General features: G+C 38.5%; 1 protein-coding gene across 24 annotated transcripts in view; it reads right to left on the reverse strand.

Annotated features, from left to right (window-relative positions):
- Window positions 1–17291, reverse strand: part of MAST4 (microtubule associated serine/threonine kinase family member 4) — a 308536-nt gene that overhangs the window by 51195 nt on the left and 240050 nt on the right. For 14 of the 24 annotated variants that reach the window (XM_065047428.1, XM_065047427.1, XM_065047430.1 and 11 more), the window contains 6 exons: window positions 16184–16204; window positions 15404–15482; window positions 10292–10449; window positions 7888–7963; window positions 6306–6515; window positions 3226–3327 (listed from right to left, as the gene is read on the reverse strand). In XM_065047428.1, the coding sequence (XP_064903500.1) occupies window positions 3226–3327; window positions 6306–6515; window positions 7888–7963; window positions 10292–10449; window positions 15404–15482; window positions 16184–16204 (646 nt within the window). The remainder of the gene's footprint in view (window positions 1–3225; window positions 3328–6305; window positions 6516–7887; window positions 7964–10291; window positions 10450–15403; window positions 15483–16183; window positions 16205–17291) is intronic. The other 10 variants (XM_065047432.1, XM_065047429.1, XM_065047431.1 and 7 more) reach the window with 1 other exon arrangement.

Below are 17291 nucleotides of genomic sequence, written 5' to 3' on the forward strand. Positions count from 1 at the left end.
ACTAAACGGACTTTTTGCCGGAGTAAGTCAGCTCTGTCAAAAATATCTGTGGAAGCCAGGCAGACTGCTCAGCTAGCTTGCTTCCCTGCGGGTCATTTCATGGCCTGCCATAACTCCAGAGGGCTTTAGTCTGCATGTTGGGTCACAAGGCTCATGTCCTAGCTCCTCAGCCTACCCTGGACTTGGGAACAAAACATCCCAACCTGGAAGAAACCTTGAGAAATCAGGTATCGTTTTTCATTTTGGAAGTATTGAAACTGCTATGGCTACCAGATGGAGTTGGCAAGTGCATCTGAAATGAGATATCTTCAGATTTTTCAGTCTTGTGGAAACAATCTTAGTTTTTCATTTGTCATGAAAGAATTTCCATCATCTCCAGCCTACCCCAAAGGATTTACCACAAACCCATGAAATGCTGAAACTCTCTTATGTAGCCCAAAGTCTCAGGATGCTGCTACACTGCCTAAAAATCTGAACAGAGTAACTAAGCATTACATGCTGTCTTAACCCTACTCTCCTCATCTGACATGCTCTCCCCAGCTGTCTCTCTCACATCTTAATCCTTGGCAATGAAAAGTACGACAACATGTGTGCCAAAACTTCCTATCTACCTTCATCAAAACATCATCATCTCTTTACCTGCTGCAGTGGCAGATACATAGTTTCTCCATTGGCTAAGTCAAGGTAACTTCAAAACAGATACTTTTAATAATCTGAATATGTATGTGTGTGCATCTCCAAATATATATTGCGTATACACATATATACATACACACGCATGAAAGCAAAAAAAATTATTTTCTGATCTTCACTTCCAACTCTGTGTATCATTTTTCACGTGCAAGTGAAGAAAAACTTCCAGTATTTGGCAGTAGCTTTTTGGCACATGTAAAACTGCAAAAGCTTTATTCATACCATTATCAACTGAATAAAAATAGGAATTCACATACCATGAACATCAGAGCAAAGATCAGCATCAGAAAACTGACAGCATTACTGCATGGTATCTAAAACTTCTCGTGACAAAAATGCTGGATTTATTTCCTAAAACACTACAAACTTTCTTACGGAGGCTGAAGTTTTCCATATTTAGTATCTATTTCAGACAGACATTCTAACATGTTAGCCAGCATTATTCAAAAGTTTCCAGCAGGAAGCTATGAAAAAGCAACAATATTGTTTCTGTAAGATTACATGATTCCAGTGATGTTTATGGAGTATGCTTAATCCTTTCTTCCATGAGAAATGTATTGTTTTCGTGACAGTATGCCTAAATTTGTTCAAGCTGCTTTCCTCTTAATAAACATACTGTGCTGAGTTGTTACATTCCATCTCAAATTTCCTAAAGATCCTATTGCAAATAAGAACTGGGGAAACTGTGCTGGTTTTCTCTGCAATTGCTCCTCTGAAACTCTGAACTAAGAGACAGGGTCATCTCCTGGCCTTGCAAGACTGTCCTTGCACTTGTATCAGCAGGCCCAGCACAAGGAAGGACACTGGATGCACAGCAGCTCTACCGTGAAGCACAGTAAGGCAGAGGAAGTGGCCTGGGATAAAAGCCCAGAGGCAGAAACTGCGAACTAAGTGAATGGAGATTGGGGCTTGCTAGCTATAAGACTTGGCATTTAGGAGAATTAACTAGTGTGCAAATACATCACCAGGAGAGAACCTGAATTAAAAACCCTGAAGACAATAATGACACTGGGAGTAGGGGTAGGTGGGAGAGCGCCAGTATGTAGGGAAGAGAAGGACAAAGCATCACAAAGCAGCCTCAGTCTGTCAGTTCACAGGATGTATTTAAGGGCATTTTTGGATGTGTGACGACAGAAGGGTGCAAATCAGAAGGAAGACATCATATGAGAATTGGGTTAAGAGCTGGACAAGGATTATATGAACCCTGGGAATGGAACAGAGAAGATCACCCTAGACATGGAATGAGCATTTCAGTGTTGAGGGTGAAGGAGTAATGCAAATTTTGCTTGATTCAATGGCAGAGGCAGGAGATTCTAAGGTAAGCTCTTCTCTAAAGCCTGCCTTTTTTATTTTTTTTTTAATCAAAAGTTTCTCTTTCATGCTGATTCAGAGCACATAGCTTATTTTACATTCCTTCTAAACTGCAAATCATGAACAAACTGGGAACACTGAGACATGGTGTTTCCAAAACAAAACAGAGGCAGCTCTCAGAATGACAGTGGCTGAACGAGCCAGGTTGTGGATTAACTGTGCTACACATGAAGAGACACAGCACAGAGCCAAAATCAGGTTGGAAAGACTCAGATTCAATGCCATGCAAATGCAGTTATGACACTTTCAATGCTTAACTTAAGTCTAGCAGCAGGTTAGTGGCTCCCACATAAGCCTTGCCAGCCTCAAATAGCTGTCTGCAGCATCAACACTGTGATCCTGGTATTGGCAAGCAGAGTGGATCAACAAAGTCAGCTCCGGCTGCCTGCCAGGTCTGTTGGATTCAGGCTGGCACTTACATGGTATTTGGGTGTCTATGCTGTCCTTCGGAGTACACTGTGTCCTAGGGGTTTATTAGTTTCACTGAAGAACGCAGGCTTGTTGGCTCTGTGTGTAGGAACAACTTCCTACACCTGAGCCACCGCAACTCTGCCAGCATGTGCAGGCAAAGCAGAAAGACGCCCACATGGCCTCTCACAAGCTAGCCCACTCCGGCAACATCAGTGCAATGCACATGCACCAACAGGTTAACTCCTCTGATCCCCAGTATAACTCAGACTTTATATGCAGATACCCTAAACCCTCTGCTGCTGTTCTCCCCAAATCAGGTATTGCAGAGCTGACTGCAAGCTGCTTATAAGCCCTGGCAGCTGTTGAGTGAACAAAATGATGAAACTTGTAAGAAGAAGAAAAACAACAGGAAAACCACCAAGCAGTTATGATTCCGGAACAGTTGTCCCAAGGGAATAGCAAAGTCTAACAAAATAACAGAAAAACCCAACTGGTTTTGAACTGGAACTTCCTCAACTGATGAGAAGGATTCTATAACATAGTATTTGCAACAGCAGGGAACCAAACAACTGTAGGAGCTCCCTGCCAGTCCCATGTTCCTGAAATAAAAACAGAAAGGATCCCACCAACAATGAAGCCCTGCTCTGTTGTTTGACATGTTTCAAAAAACAGTTGCAAAGGGCCTTGAATATTAACCCAGAAACTTTCCTATACAAGTGAAAAACCTACTTATAGTAAGCATGACCTTACCAGGCATTCCAGTAGGCGAGCAGGACGAGCAATAACTATCAGGACTTTTCGGACAAGTTGCTTAATAAATGCCAGTTCTTCACTCTCTGATCGCTCTTGAGCCTAAGAGATAGAAATAAAATGATAATGAAACAAACTGCATTTGAGACAGTACTGAGGAAAGTATATTCAAACCTTTGAAGCAGGTACTTGAGACAAACAGCATGACAATTTCAAGATGCCAGCAGAAATAACATGGATTTGAGCAATGCTGTGATTTCAAATCAAAGTAATTCCATTTGGACAATTCTAACACTACAACAACAAACCAGAAGTGCCTACAATAGACATAATACTTACCTATTTTTTTTAACTTACACAGTACTATTACCGCTTTGCAAAAGGCACTACATTTCAATACAAACATACATCTCTCCATATGAACAGATGTGTCTCAATATGTTGATAATTTTACGATGAAATGAAAACTGACCTAAGTAATGCTAATAAACATAAGCGACTTCCATGCCAAATTGATACTGATTTCCTATGGCCACATATAATGCTAAAACAACAATGACATATATAGATAAAATTATACTTGCATAGAGGTTCCATATAAAGGTACACATTGAAAGAAAGACAATGAAAAACTGAAAAATTGTACAAGAATGACAACAAAGGAGGGAAAATGCTACAAAAGAACACATACAGGAAAAATATTTCTAGAAGGTTTGGTAACATTTGCACCGTGGTCTGACCTGCATTTCAAATTTCTTTCAAATGCACCCCTCTAAGAATATATGATATAATTTAAGGACACTAATGAATGCAAAGAAACCATATCACTCTCCTTCTAATTAAAAAAGCCTAATAGTCCTTCACTCATTTATCAAAGCATTTATTTGTTCTGAACAGTAGAAACTGTGGACTTCAGTCTTTTCTCATATCTTGATTATTCAAAACCACAAAGATAATTAAGAAACTAACATTTTTAAAGTGATTAACTTGTACATATAAGGACTTTTCATATAATATTATATTTTTTGAAGTTAAAATAACAAACTATGAAAATATGAAGCTAAATATTGTTTTCAATATAAGCACTACAATTTTAAAAACATCAAATATTTGAGAAGAACTAATCTGGGAAGTTTAAAGGAAAAAAGAAAAGCTAGAAATACTATCTAGGACTCTGCAATAGGTTTTGGAAGAATCTTTACTGGACACAAGCATTTGTGTTCTGCACACTATGAACCAAGTCCAAAGAAAACACTTGTGTAAACAAAAGAATCCATCTGTTTTAATCACCAGCAAAATGTAAAGCCCCTTTGTACAGCTTTGGGAACACTCAGGTGCATACATGAATGAGAGACTGAATATATGTAACACTTAAGAGAGACGAAGCAGGAAAGCATTCGGGTCTGCTCGACTGTGACCTCAGAATTTTAAAAATGTTGGTTGAACCAAATCTCAAGGGAGCTTTCCCCTGGTTGTGCAAAGCAATTGCAACATGTGAGGCAGAAGGAGGAGATGCAGATTTCTAGGGAACGTCGCAGCTGGGAATCAACAATAAATGGATCACATGAATCCAAAGCACAACTGAGTGCCTGTAACTGAGTTGTGCGAAGAGGAAGTTTTCTTACCTGTTAATAACATAATATGACAGCATTACACAGCTGACTTAAAAGTTAAGTCTGAATATTTTAAGGTATTATGTTTTTGTAAAGCAGGAAGATTTTACAAAATAAAACTAGCATCACAGCACATGACAAATTGAGTGTTTCTGCCTTCTTTAAAATAATGCACTGCTTTATATGAAGATTGGAGAATAATCTGCTTGATTTTTTTTAGCAGATTGAGTGATTTAAGTGAATGAGTAAACATATACTCTAAACTCTACTTACTGTGTAGCTGTTTTAAGTGATATGTTAACAGTGATTAACAGCTTTTAGTGAATTTTAGCTTAGGCATGTTTCCTTGTATTTCTACATTATCTCCAGTCAAGTGGCCAGCTCGGCCTGCACTTTGGCATCATAAAAGCATTTCACAAGGAGGTTACTAGTTCAAACCTCCTTTTGACAAGTAAGCAAGCCCTAAGTATTTTCTTTTTGAAAAACAGGGTTTCGATAATCCAAAAATAAATCACTTATGTCTTAAGCTTTGCATTGCTTTATGAAGAGAAAAAGTTCAAAATACAGCAGTTGCAGAAAACCTAGTTACTGAACAGAAGTTAACAAAAAAGCATCACAGGGAAACAGACAGAAAAAAAAACAAAAAACAATAAACAAAAAATACAACCAACCAAAACCTTTAGCAACTGCTCCTGCATTCAAAAGAAAGAAAAAAAAAAAAAAGACATAAATTAAGACAAGCACCGTATCTCAGCATCTCGGTTGGAAAATTTCAAGTCAATATAAAATCTGCTGGTCTATCACATTAACTGTGCCTCATAATGTGCTATCAAATCCCACACAAACAAATGAGTACATTACATTCTGTACTCGTTGTTTTAAAAAGGATACATTAATAAACTGTAGTGACTTCTGTCATAGTGCATTTATTTTGTCAAGTTATGAGTTCTTAACTCATTTAGCTGACTGTTCTATAGAAGTTTCAACACTTTTATAAATTACATTATTTCTGTTAATAAACAGTTTAATTATGAAATGAATATTATAAATATTTAAATAAATAACCTCCAGCTAATGGAAAACTAAGGGTTGCCGTCTGCTTTCTCAACACAGCAGGCAATTAGTAGGGTTGATAAAGTGGAAAGAGTGTATGTTTCCTCATTTATCCACAGTAAATGGAATAGCAAGCCTTCTCATTTAGGGTTTATGCACACACTTCTGTAAGCAATTTATAACTTGCACTGCACGACAAAATGTTCTTGTTTCTGAAATCTTTACAACCCATCTATTTCAAGCTAGTACACTATGATGCCTTTGTAGTGATCATTATGTAGACTAAAACTGTGTGAATACCACTTTGACGATTATTTGAGTGAACAGTCATGATGATGTCCAGACAACAACTCTTAAGGAAACAGATTTAAACAATTTTTCAAGCAAACATAACAGTGGTCTCATGGCTCATACCTCCTGTAGCAATTTGTCTAATTTCTGCTGTAATTCAAGGAAGTATCGCGATGTGATGAGGCCCTGGCGGGATTTATCCAAACAATCTCGAGCCAGTTCTGTGATCTGATGGTGGGTAAAACTGAGCACTCCATCTGCCAGGGGAAGGACGTTCTCTGGACAATAATTTGTTATAATGTCCCGAAGCCTCTCTTCCATCTGAGCTGTGGCCTATACACAGATACAGGATACATTAAATCAACTTCACATGAAACTAACAGCCACAGAGCTTATTTCCAATTCTGGAGTGCTTTTGTATTGCCTATGAAGTTACCTAGATGGAATACGTGAAAGAGTGAAGCAAAAAAGCAAGCAAACAGAAAGTCAAAATGACAGGTGACATTTCCCATGTTACCAGTCCAGAAAAGCAACAGTCTTACTATTCTACTACACAGATCCTTCCCTTTGTCTGCCACTAGCGATTAAGTGTGACAATCACTAAACAGAACCAAAGAACACTCATGACTTTACAACTTTAAGTCCAAGTAAAAAATGTAAAAAAAACAAACTCATGGAGGTCTACTTCGTTTTGCTAAAACTGCAGATAATACAGGCTTGAGTATTTTCCTCACTTTCATAAAGATTATTCCACAAAAATATTTCACTGGGCAGAGTTTGAATGAATATTGACTGATTAAAAGCACCACAGCCTCACAGGTCTTGTCAGATGTGTCTGAGGGTTGCTCAATGTGTCTGTTTTACAGAACCAAGCACCTGGTTCTCACAGAAATGCAGATGCTTTAAAGAAACCTTAAAAATACTTTTATTGTTAAAAAGTAAACCCACGTTTCTTAGTTCACATCTCAAACACTGAAACAAGTGGGTTGTTCAGATTGCTGCTCAGTCACTCTGCAAATCTCGACAAATCTCTCTTCATATTTCTACAAAGAAATACGAAAAAAATTCTTCTGTTTTTAGGTACTTTTTTTGAACAGTATCAGCTTTACCTCATTTTATTTTCCAGGAGTCATCAAAATCCTAGGAGCAATGGAGTGCAGTGCTCTGAGCTACACACCTGCACCCATGTCTCAGACCTTTGGACACAATAGTAACATGTCCTCATTTGGTACCTCATAGTCAAACGCCCAGAACTGTGTACTGAGCTTCACAACTAAAATAAGTATATAACGAGTGCTGGGGAAAAGGAATAAATGTCACTAAAGGACGGAATTTGCAAGTATATCAGCAAATGCTGCACAAGACCTAGCAAAAGAAACCATTTTTCTTTTACTAGTTCAGTATATGTTTGCCCCAAGTACACATCACCTATTAAAATTGAATGTACTGTTGTTTTCCAATCAGTAGAATGTATTACCAGGATGATTCATTTCAAAACCAGTTCAGCAGCTTTGCCAAATGAATGTCCAGTTCTCAGCAGGGCTTTTCTTTATTGTGATTTTATCTTTGTAATAAGAGCCTGGTGATGCTTTATGAAAGCCATTACAGGGCTGGATCGTTAGCTCCCGTAACAAAAACACCACTTACTTAAAACCTATGTAGCCTATCAATTTAGATACTGGATGTCTTAAATATAATTCATTACCTTTGGGAACCTTTCTTTGTAGACATGGTTCATCATAATAATTTCATTGTCACAGCAGGCAGGAGAACGTCCAGGGCTGCAAGCAAAGCAAATTATCCCTTTAAACTTGTCTCAGCGTGAACTACAATTAGTAGTTATTATATTTTCATACAGTTTATTTGTAACAAAAGCTCAACACAGACTTCAATAGAAAGGTACATTCTCTCACTAGTGGTAGACATGGTTCCTTTCTGCTATTTCTGACCAACCCTATGAGAGAGTTGGGGTTGTTCGGCCTGGAGGAGGGTCCTGGGGGACCTTACAGCAGCCTTCCAGTGTCTAAATAGGGCCAGCTGAAAAGCTGGAGAGGGACTTTTTACAAGGGCATGTAGTGACAGGACAAGGGGTAATGGCTTTAAACTCACAGAAGTTAGATTTAGATTAGATATAAGGAAGAAATTCTTCACCATTAGGGTGGTGAGGCACTGGCACAGGCTGCCCAGAGCAGCTGTAGATGCCCCGTCTCTAAAAGTGTTCAAGGCCAGGCTGGATGGGGCTTTGAGCAACCTGGTCTAGTGGAAGGTGTCCCTGCCCACGGCAGGGGGCTGGAACTAGATTATCTTGAAGGCAGCTTCCAACCCAAACCATTCTATGATTCTATGATTAAAGTCCTTGACATCTAACTACTAACTATATTATTTTCTTAGTCTGTAACCACAGTTCAGGATGCAGGCAGTTTTGCAACAAACCTGAACATAATCTTTCTCTAAGAAGGGCAAGAGAGATATATTTAACTGTTAATTATGGCTATGCCCACCTCTTTGAAGGTTACAATCAATATAGCAAGACTTGACTAAGAACTCTGTTTGCTGCAAGTGAAAAAGTTGAGAAGAATGAGTATTTTTTTAAAAACACAACATTAAAGAAACCCAAAACAATTTATTTTGCATCTGACCAGCAGATAACAGCAGCAACTTCCTACAAATAATGCCATACATACGTATGGTGTCCTTCAATGATGGGGTGCTGTGCTATAAGAAAAGCACGGGACTTCCAGGAAAACAATCCACAAAAGGTATCCATGGCCTTGGCTAATCTACAAAATACTTTTTGCTACCATGAGTTTCACTGTCTGGTATCAATTCCTTTGAAAAATCTGTCAGATTTTCCTGGGTTGGTGACACTTGCCCACTCCGTTTGGTCTAAAAGACATGCAACAGGAAAAAGACCCCAGAAATGTCATGGTATCCTGTAGGAGTGACTTTATCATAACATGTACACAAGGGTTTCTTGCATGAGGAGAAGAACTGCGTTTTGGCAGTTCTGCGTTTTTTAAGAGGGCAAAAATTAACACTAAAATTTGTCCCAAGATATCACAATGGTGGGTCCTTTAATTGATATGGACAATCTGTTATGGACATCCACAGGCAAATCAACTAGGGACAGAAGAGGTACATAATTCCATGACAATCCTACAGCATAATTCCCTTTCTGAAAATGCTTGGTTCTTGTCTTCTCTCAGGAGCATTTTACACATTCTGTGAGATAAAGTGGAAGATTGTTTTTTTAAGTGTTAAAAGCATAACAGAAATTGAAAAAAAAATAAAGATGTGGCAATAAATACAATACAGTTTCAATCTGTAATCTTCTAATGAAGAAACAGGATTTTTTTCTTAGTAGTCGTTGTGCAGTCTCATGTAGGTAGCAACTATATTTGTCACTACAGTCTACACAGATTTCTAAATAAAATAATCAAAAAGCAGAGTTAAAATATGTTGCACTAAAAACCTAAATCTTTAGGATTTGTACACCTCTGAAATTATTTTTAAACTTGAAAGGTTTAATATGACGATTAGAAATATAATTATTTTTTTTCTTGAAAACTTACCCACAGAGTTCATTTGCATTTTGCAAACCTAAACTATTTTGACAGTTTAGAACTGATCTTGAATAAAACACATTTTACACAAATGGCCACTGCAAATGAAAATCTTGGTTACAGAAAATAAATAAGTGCATACGCTCCCCACCAATTTGTTCTTTATCATATTGCTTTCCACATGGTCCTAGAATATAAATACAATTTGACTTAGTTTTGCAAGTAAAGACTTGCTTCAGTGAACAGTTTGAACTCTGGAAGAGAACCAGAGCTACAGTCAGATCAACAATGACTAGCTCATCAAGACAGTTCATGCAGGCTAGTTGCCTTCATGAAGACCTAGCTTACAATATTAAGCACCGAAGTAAACCACGATCAAAACTAGGAGTAAGGATTTAAAAGACTATTAGTAACTCAGCCTGATATGTCTTTCATTTATTACTTCAGCAATTTCAAAAATAGGGAATGCTCCCAGTGTACAAAACCACGATGCTCCGGAGTATGTGACATTAGATCCAACCCCTGTTCCCAGATAGACAAACTCACCTGAGACTTCGGGACCGAGGGCGCATTGCAGTGGTTCTGCATCTGCTGTCACTGGCAATGCTCTCAGTGGTACAGAAATGTTTAGACAAAAAATGTAGTTCATCAGGTGTTGGTTGGTATGGTAACTGGTGTAGCTTCTCTTGGGATGAGCATGATGACTGCAAGAACAGAACACAAGCTTCTATTAGAATGAAAAAAAAAAACATTTGCAAGACTATAGCCAGTGTTTATGAATAAAGCTATTTAATTTAAAAATTACAGTTACTGTCTCCCATGCCTGACTACCAACTTAAAGATGAAAATAAATAAAAAAGAAAATAAACAATTAGTCTCAACTTAACAAGCTAAATAAAAAGTACAAAAAAACCCACTTCAGTCCCAGAAAGAACCATTACATTACAAAAGTTCAAATTTCTTCTAAGGCAAAGACGACATCTAATGTTACAAACAATATGTAAGGAATAGCTAAAAGGGGATCTGCTGAAAATTAATTAAGACAGTGTATGTATAATAAACATAGAGTACAACTTCTTACTATAACACAAATTGTAATTCTACATGCTGAATTACTTCGTAATCCATATTTAGGACATTATTGATGCTTTTAAAAATAAAATTAAATAAAATCTCAAAATTCTTGCTAAAAATATCATACCCTATTTTCCTATAAACCCCTGTACATTTAAAATGAAGTGAAAGAACTTAATACATTTATCCAGACAGGTTCTATGGCTGACAAGTGAAAGTGATTACACTCAAACCATCCACTTATAAAACTGGAATATACAGACAAGTATGAAATTGGCAGTGCTACCACAAAACCAGCCCTGCACAACTGCACATAGATGCACCACTTCAAGCAGTGTAGATGATCATACTATCGTGTTTTACTGTCTTTCATATAGCTACCTCAATGTCTTGAGGTAGAACTCTGCAACTACTTCCCCAAGCCTAGATTTGAGGTCCTCGTAAAGAACATGTACACAGTTCAAAGCACTAACAGCCAGCCTTGCTAGTCTGGACTGACGAGTGTAGACAGAAATGCCCTACTGTTTCTGGTAGCAAAACTAGTTTCCAGGACAGCTTGTCCACAAATACCCTTGTGTGACTGCACTAAGCTGCTTGGTACCATGCAGACATCCCCTTTATTTTACCCACAGAGAGAAAGAAGTCCAAAAGCTTGTACTTCTTCCTGGACCTCTTCAGTCTCCACCTGGCTTTTCAACAAAATGTGCTTCGTCTATTCGTCAAGTCTTCATCTGCACATTACTGTTCTTATATGTCTTCTTGTACAGGACAAGGCCCCTGCCTGACTGCTCTTCTATTGGAGGCCAGCACAGTAAAAGCTGCTTTGCTTATATGATCCCAAGTGATGGAAATCCATAAACTTTCATGCTGTACAGACATTGTCCTACATTGCTAAGGTTGGCAGGTACTATCCAGGCTGGTAAGCACCGTAACTAGAAAGTCTTGATAACTTCCTGGCAACTTGTGTGGTAAAGGCTGAATATATCCCAATTCCTAGGAACTCAAAACAAGATTACTTATCACACTAGATCTCATGAAGTTGTATCTTAAAAGCAAAAAAAAGAAAACCCAGTGCTGGGAAAGGCTAACTTAGGACTGGTCTATGTGGGAAGGCTGCATCACATGAGAACAAGTTCAAGTTAGGAAGATCACATTACCTTGCTTTGCTGCTGGCTAAGAAGCATGTACACCAAGAATTTACCGCAGTTCACATGATAGGTAGCAACTTGTCCAGTAACAGTAATTCATTTATGAAATTCAGCCTTAGCACATTACTGTGCATAATTCAGCACACAGCATAGACAAATTCTTCTTTTTTATCTCATACTATGGCAGCTGTTGCAGCTAACCTCATGGCATCTGACCTATGGCCACGCTCCTTTTGACAAAAGATACCCTTAGCAAAGGGAAATTTCCCAATACAGACCCTCACAGCTGCCTAGTGCTATAAAATCAGCCTCTACCTCTTTGGCTTCAGGGGATTCTGGGAAGATCAGGGGGACAATAATCTCTATCACACCTTTCCTTATATAAGGTGTCAGAAAGTCTAGATCCAACAGATTAAAGTGAGAATCTTCGCTAACAACTCAGTTCTATCAGGACTCTATCACAGGCACAGAGTGTTTTCTTGGAGGTCTGAATTCTGATCTCTTTACAAATCCAAATTCTTATACCCAAACTCTTAAAAAATTAGGTCTCCTGGCTTTCTAGAACAGCTGCTCCAAAAATCATGTAAGATTTAGTGTATTTTAATATGCACAACCACAGTGCATCATGGCAATGCAAATTGTACTTCTAACATAGAAAAGCAAATTTGCCACCAATATCAGGTAATGTTACCCCACAGCCTCCTTCCTGATCTCCTTCCCTGTTCACCGATCCAAATAAGCTTCCAAACCCAAAATCTACCGGCAATAATATGTAACTGAGTATTCTCTCACTTTACCATTTTTATAGGCTTGCTCTCCTAGAAGACACACAATCACCTCAACTGCATCTCGTAACTGGCAAGATCTGATCCAACTTTGATACAACACAATATACCAAGAGTTTCTTTCCATTCTAATGATCTTAGGAGATATTTTCATTTCATTTTGATTTCAATACTGAAACACACACACAAACACATAAAAAACCACCATAAACCAAAAAAACAAGCAACAAACAAAACCCAGGCTAAAAAGAAATGGTGAGCTATACTCACCTGAGGATAACTGTGATTACCACAGACCCGTTGCCCCTGCTTTGACTTTCACTTGCTTATAAAGATCAAAGTTGTACTATTGTGATGTGTAAAAACTATTTCTGGTCTTCAACTGATAAATCTCTGAATTAATGTGAATCTTATTTATCCAGCCCTGACAACAGAGCCTTCTGTATGTGCACTTAGGCTATTGTAAGTGGTCACTCATTGCCTCCAAGAATTTGGTGCAAGAGACGGTTGCACAGCGCTAGTTGTTTCAGACTCTTTTGAAAAAGTACATGAAACGAATTAGATGGGAAAACTTCCAGTTTTCTTTTTCTGATTCATATATTCATCCACTGGGGGAAAAAAAAGTGAAAACCATCTCTCCTAAGAACCAAAGAAGTAGTGGCTAGATTTAAAATTCGGAGGCTGTCACAGTGCTTTTGCAGGGCTCACCAGCAGTATAGGATTTTTTTTTGGGGGGGAAAAAACCTTACACCTAACCATAAGAAATACATGGCATGAATTCTCTACCGCTGATTTCTTCAACAAAATTCAAAGTTATTTATTGGAAAAACAAGTTTCTTTCCACAAGTCAGAAATTGTTTGTTCAATGCCAGGGAAGATATCTACTGCAATATTTATACGATGTGGTCTAGTCATGAAATATCAAGGAAGAACTCAACAATAGTCTATTACGGAAGTTAAAGATATCTAAGTCTATAAATGACAGTAATGTATTTTTTTGTAAGAAATGCAAAATTATGTAAAACTCCTCCACAGCCCAGCATGCATACCATAGTTAGTAAATGTAGGTCAGAAATAAGTATATGAACTGGAATTAACATTTTAAAATTAAAGATGACAAAGAAAAAGCATATGAGATCAGACTGAAAATTAAACTGTTTTGATATGTTTCTGACACAGCTTTTCATTTTCTTTCTAGCACAAGCCTGCTTCTTATAATAATGATGGAGTTGCTATAGCAATTACTTATTATCTGACATAGCCTCCTTTATGTCAGTATATTTTAAGTGAGGAGCACAGCATATTTGATTTAGTTCCAACAAGAGGTGTACAAACATGCACTATGGAAAGTGGTTAGGGAATTAGCATGAAACCAAGAAACTTGCTTGGCAAAAGCAAGATCTACACAGGAAAGAAAGCAGAGGTCGCAAATCAGTGCTGCCGAGGAACAGTTCTTAAGATACATGAAATCCCTCAGCCTGGTTTGAAGTCAGCAAGAACTGACTTGACTTTCCAGAAGCCTCTGGGAACACACACACACGGAGCGGGGGCGGGGGGGAGAAGATGATCATAACATAAAATGGTCGCATTTCATTACTGTACAGCATGTGGAACTCAATTATTTCACAAGATACACAGGGGAAGAAAAAGCTGACTTGAACTGTAAAAGAAACATTTTTTAAAAGATTAGATAAAGTGTCCAGTAATACATATTATTCAGAAAACAGTAGGTTTATTAATGATGCAACCCTAAAGGTAAAGAAACAGGCTAAAGATACAAAACCATTTTGAAGAGTCATAGCTGGATCTATAAAGACAAGCACTTTATGGCAGAAGATGTAATGTAACTGTCAAAATGCCAACTATTTGCTATTTCCAAAGCAGGCTTCCTCCACAGTCCCTCCGACCATCACAACAGACAGCTTAGTTCCAGGCTGTAACACAACGCTGTACTTCCTCTCCAGTATGGAGGTGTGCAAGATGTGCAAAGGCACAGATTCATACTTCTCCCGCTGCCTCGCTCCTGAGTCTTGAAGCAAGATCTCATGCACTGCCATAGTGCATGTCACAAGTCACACAGAATATGAATGGCAGGAGAACTGATACAAGATCACATTGAAAGGACTGCTCTAACCGGCAAAAATTAACAAATTAGACTTATATTTATCCTGTTAGGTAACCCAAAGGATTATTCCATTCTAAGTATAGCCATCTAAAATGCTAAATATCTAACCTATTATAATGCACTAACATCTCACTATTGCCAAAAAAAGGCAGACGTGATTCATGCCACCTTAAGACAGCACTCTAACCTGGGATGGATGAATCGTGTCATAGAGTGCCTCTTCTCATTATCAAGGCAGACTCACCTCAGACTAGCTACCATATGGTTAAAACATGGTTAAAATAAGGCATTATGTCTAAATGCCCACTGCCGCACAGATCAAAAGCGGGAGGTTAATCACTACTGCCAGAAAATACCTCTGAGCAAAGCACATATTGCCTAAAGTCTTCTATTTCAGTGAAGCAGTTTTAGATCACATATTAAGTCAAAGTCTATCAACAGTTAACAAAACCTACATTGCCTTCACCTAAGAGAAGCAAGATGCATTTGAGAAGACATGGTATGCAATAGAATAGTGAGTACTTACAGAAACAGTTGAGCTGGGTGTATTTGTACCATAGCCAGAAGAAGGGAGGGAAGCCAAAGACCAACGGCGACCATCAGTCCTGTTGTGAAACCAAGGTTAGTCAAATGAACACTGCAGTCTCCTAGCACAGAAACACTTGTGGAAGTATTACTGGGTAAAACTGCATTCCAAAAAACATGATACAAACAGGGATTTTAATAAAGAGTAAACTTCCACAGGGGACCACAAACAAGCATTCAGCAAAGATGATTTAGGCTTACAGATTTTATTTTTAGTGTGTTTTTCCAGTTAAAATTCTATGAGATGAAACAACCAGAAAGTGAATGAACGGCTCTACAGAACCGGTGTCTCACTAATACACATAGAAACGGACCACAGGGAGTCTTCATAACTCTCAGGTCAATCAGATGGAAAGCAATGAGAAGCAAATTAAAAGATTATGAACAAATGCAAACCATAATGCTCTGAACCACAGAACAACCACCAAAGTTACATCAGTAAGAGACACCTGCAATCTAGCAGGCTAAGGTCAAATAGCTGCAAAGAATGATTGGGTAAAAGCAAACCTGTTAAATGATAGGTATATAAATCAATAACAACAATTTCGCAGCAGAAAACATGCTCACTCAGAATTATAAACAAACAAACAACAAAACCAATTTCTGTTCTTCATCACTTGCAGTGAGCTACACACAGACAACACAGAACTGCAACATTCCAAGTGACCAAACAAAAAACTATGGGAGCCATGTTTGGATTTTTTGAGGGAGTAACATTTACCTGTCATTTCGGTGCCCGTGACTGGAGTAAAATTGTATCCAATATGTTAAAAAAAATAACAAAACAGGACAGGTTTTCATTAACAAACAGTATGGTCATGGAGGAGAGAAGAAAGAACTGAAGCTGTTTTACAGTCAGTACAAAGGTCATCTCTCAAGTCTGATTCACACAAAAAGTGTAATTCCATAAAAGAAAAGTAATGCCAAATCAGGAACCTTAAACCTCTTGATGCAGCTTCCATACCCTTCAAGCTGTCTGGGAAAAAAATAAATCTCCTTGCTTCTCTCCATTCTAACACCTATTTCACACTCCCATTTATCCACCCACCAGCCTCAACCCAAGTCTATGGGACTTTGAATACATACAGTGTGAGAAAAGGAACTACATTAAATAATTAGTATTAAAATATAAAGAGAACATGCACTAATGGGACTTCTGACAGTATCAAAGACCAAACTCTGAAAAAAACTTCCTTCTCCTCCTCCACAATATTTTAAAATTTCATTTATTTTCCTCCTTTCTCCCCTTCCCCGGGGTATGCATGAGCTACCTCCAGATGAATGAACAATTCCAAAAGGAGTTCTCTTCACTCTGGCTCAGCTGCACAAGTAAAATAAGTTCACAGCTGGAAGAACCAGAACTCGGAAGGTATTAAACATGGGTGAGACCCATATATTCTGAATCTGAGACAGAAAGTACTTCCTTATTGAATGACCCCCTACTGAACAGGGTTCCTGCATCACCCAACAATTATCTCACAGAAGAGCCATTGAGGGTGGGGATGAGATATCATGGAAAGTTATCTGGGAAGCAAATGTGGGTGCACAGGGAGCATCCAAAACAGAAAGGAAGCCCCAACAGCATTTTCCCGTGGACTCTCATACACCACTTGTCCCTGCTCTACAGTTCAGTCCTATCGACTTGAGCAGCTCTGGAAAACATCTGTCACCTACCCATGGGCCTGTAAATGCTGCACTTACATGAGCAGCAGAGGAGGCCCCAGCAGCGTCTGCCAGAGGCAGAGGCTGTTCCTGGGTGTTAATCTGCAGAGGTGGGCAGCGGGTGACATCCCCACTGCTGGGGCGCCTGGGGACGCTGCCCGCAGCCC

Source organism: Columba livia, chromosome Z (genome assembly GCF_036013475.1).
Source record: "Columba livia isolate bColLiv1 breed racing homer chromosome Z, bColLiv1.pat.W.v2, whole genome shotgun sequence".
NCBI classification, from domain to species: Eukaryota; Metazoa; Chordata; class Aves; order Columbiformes; family Columbidae; genus Columba; species Columba livia.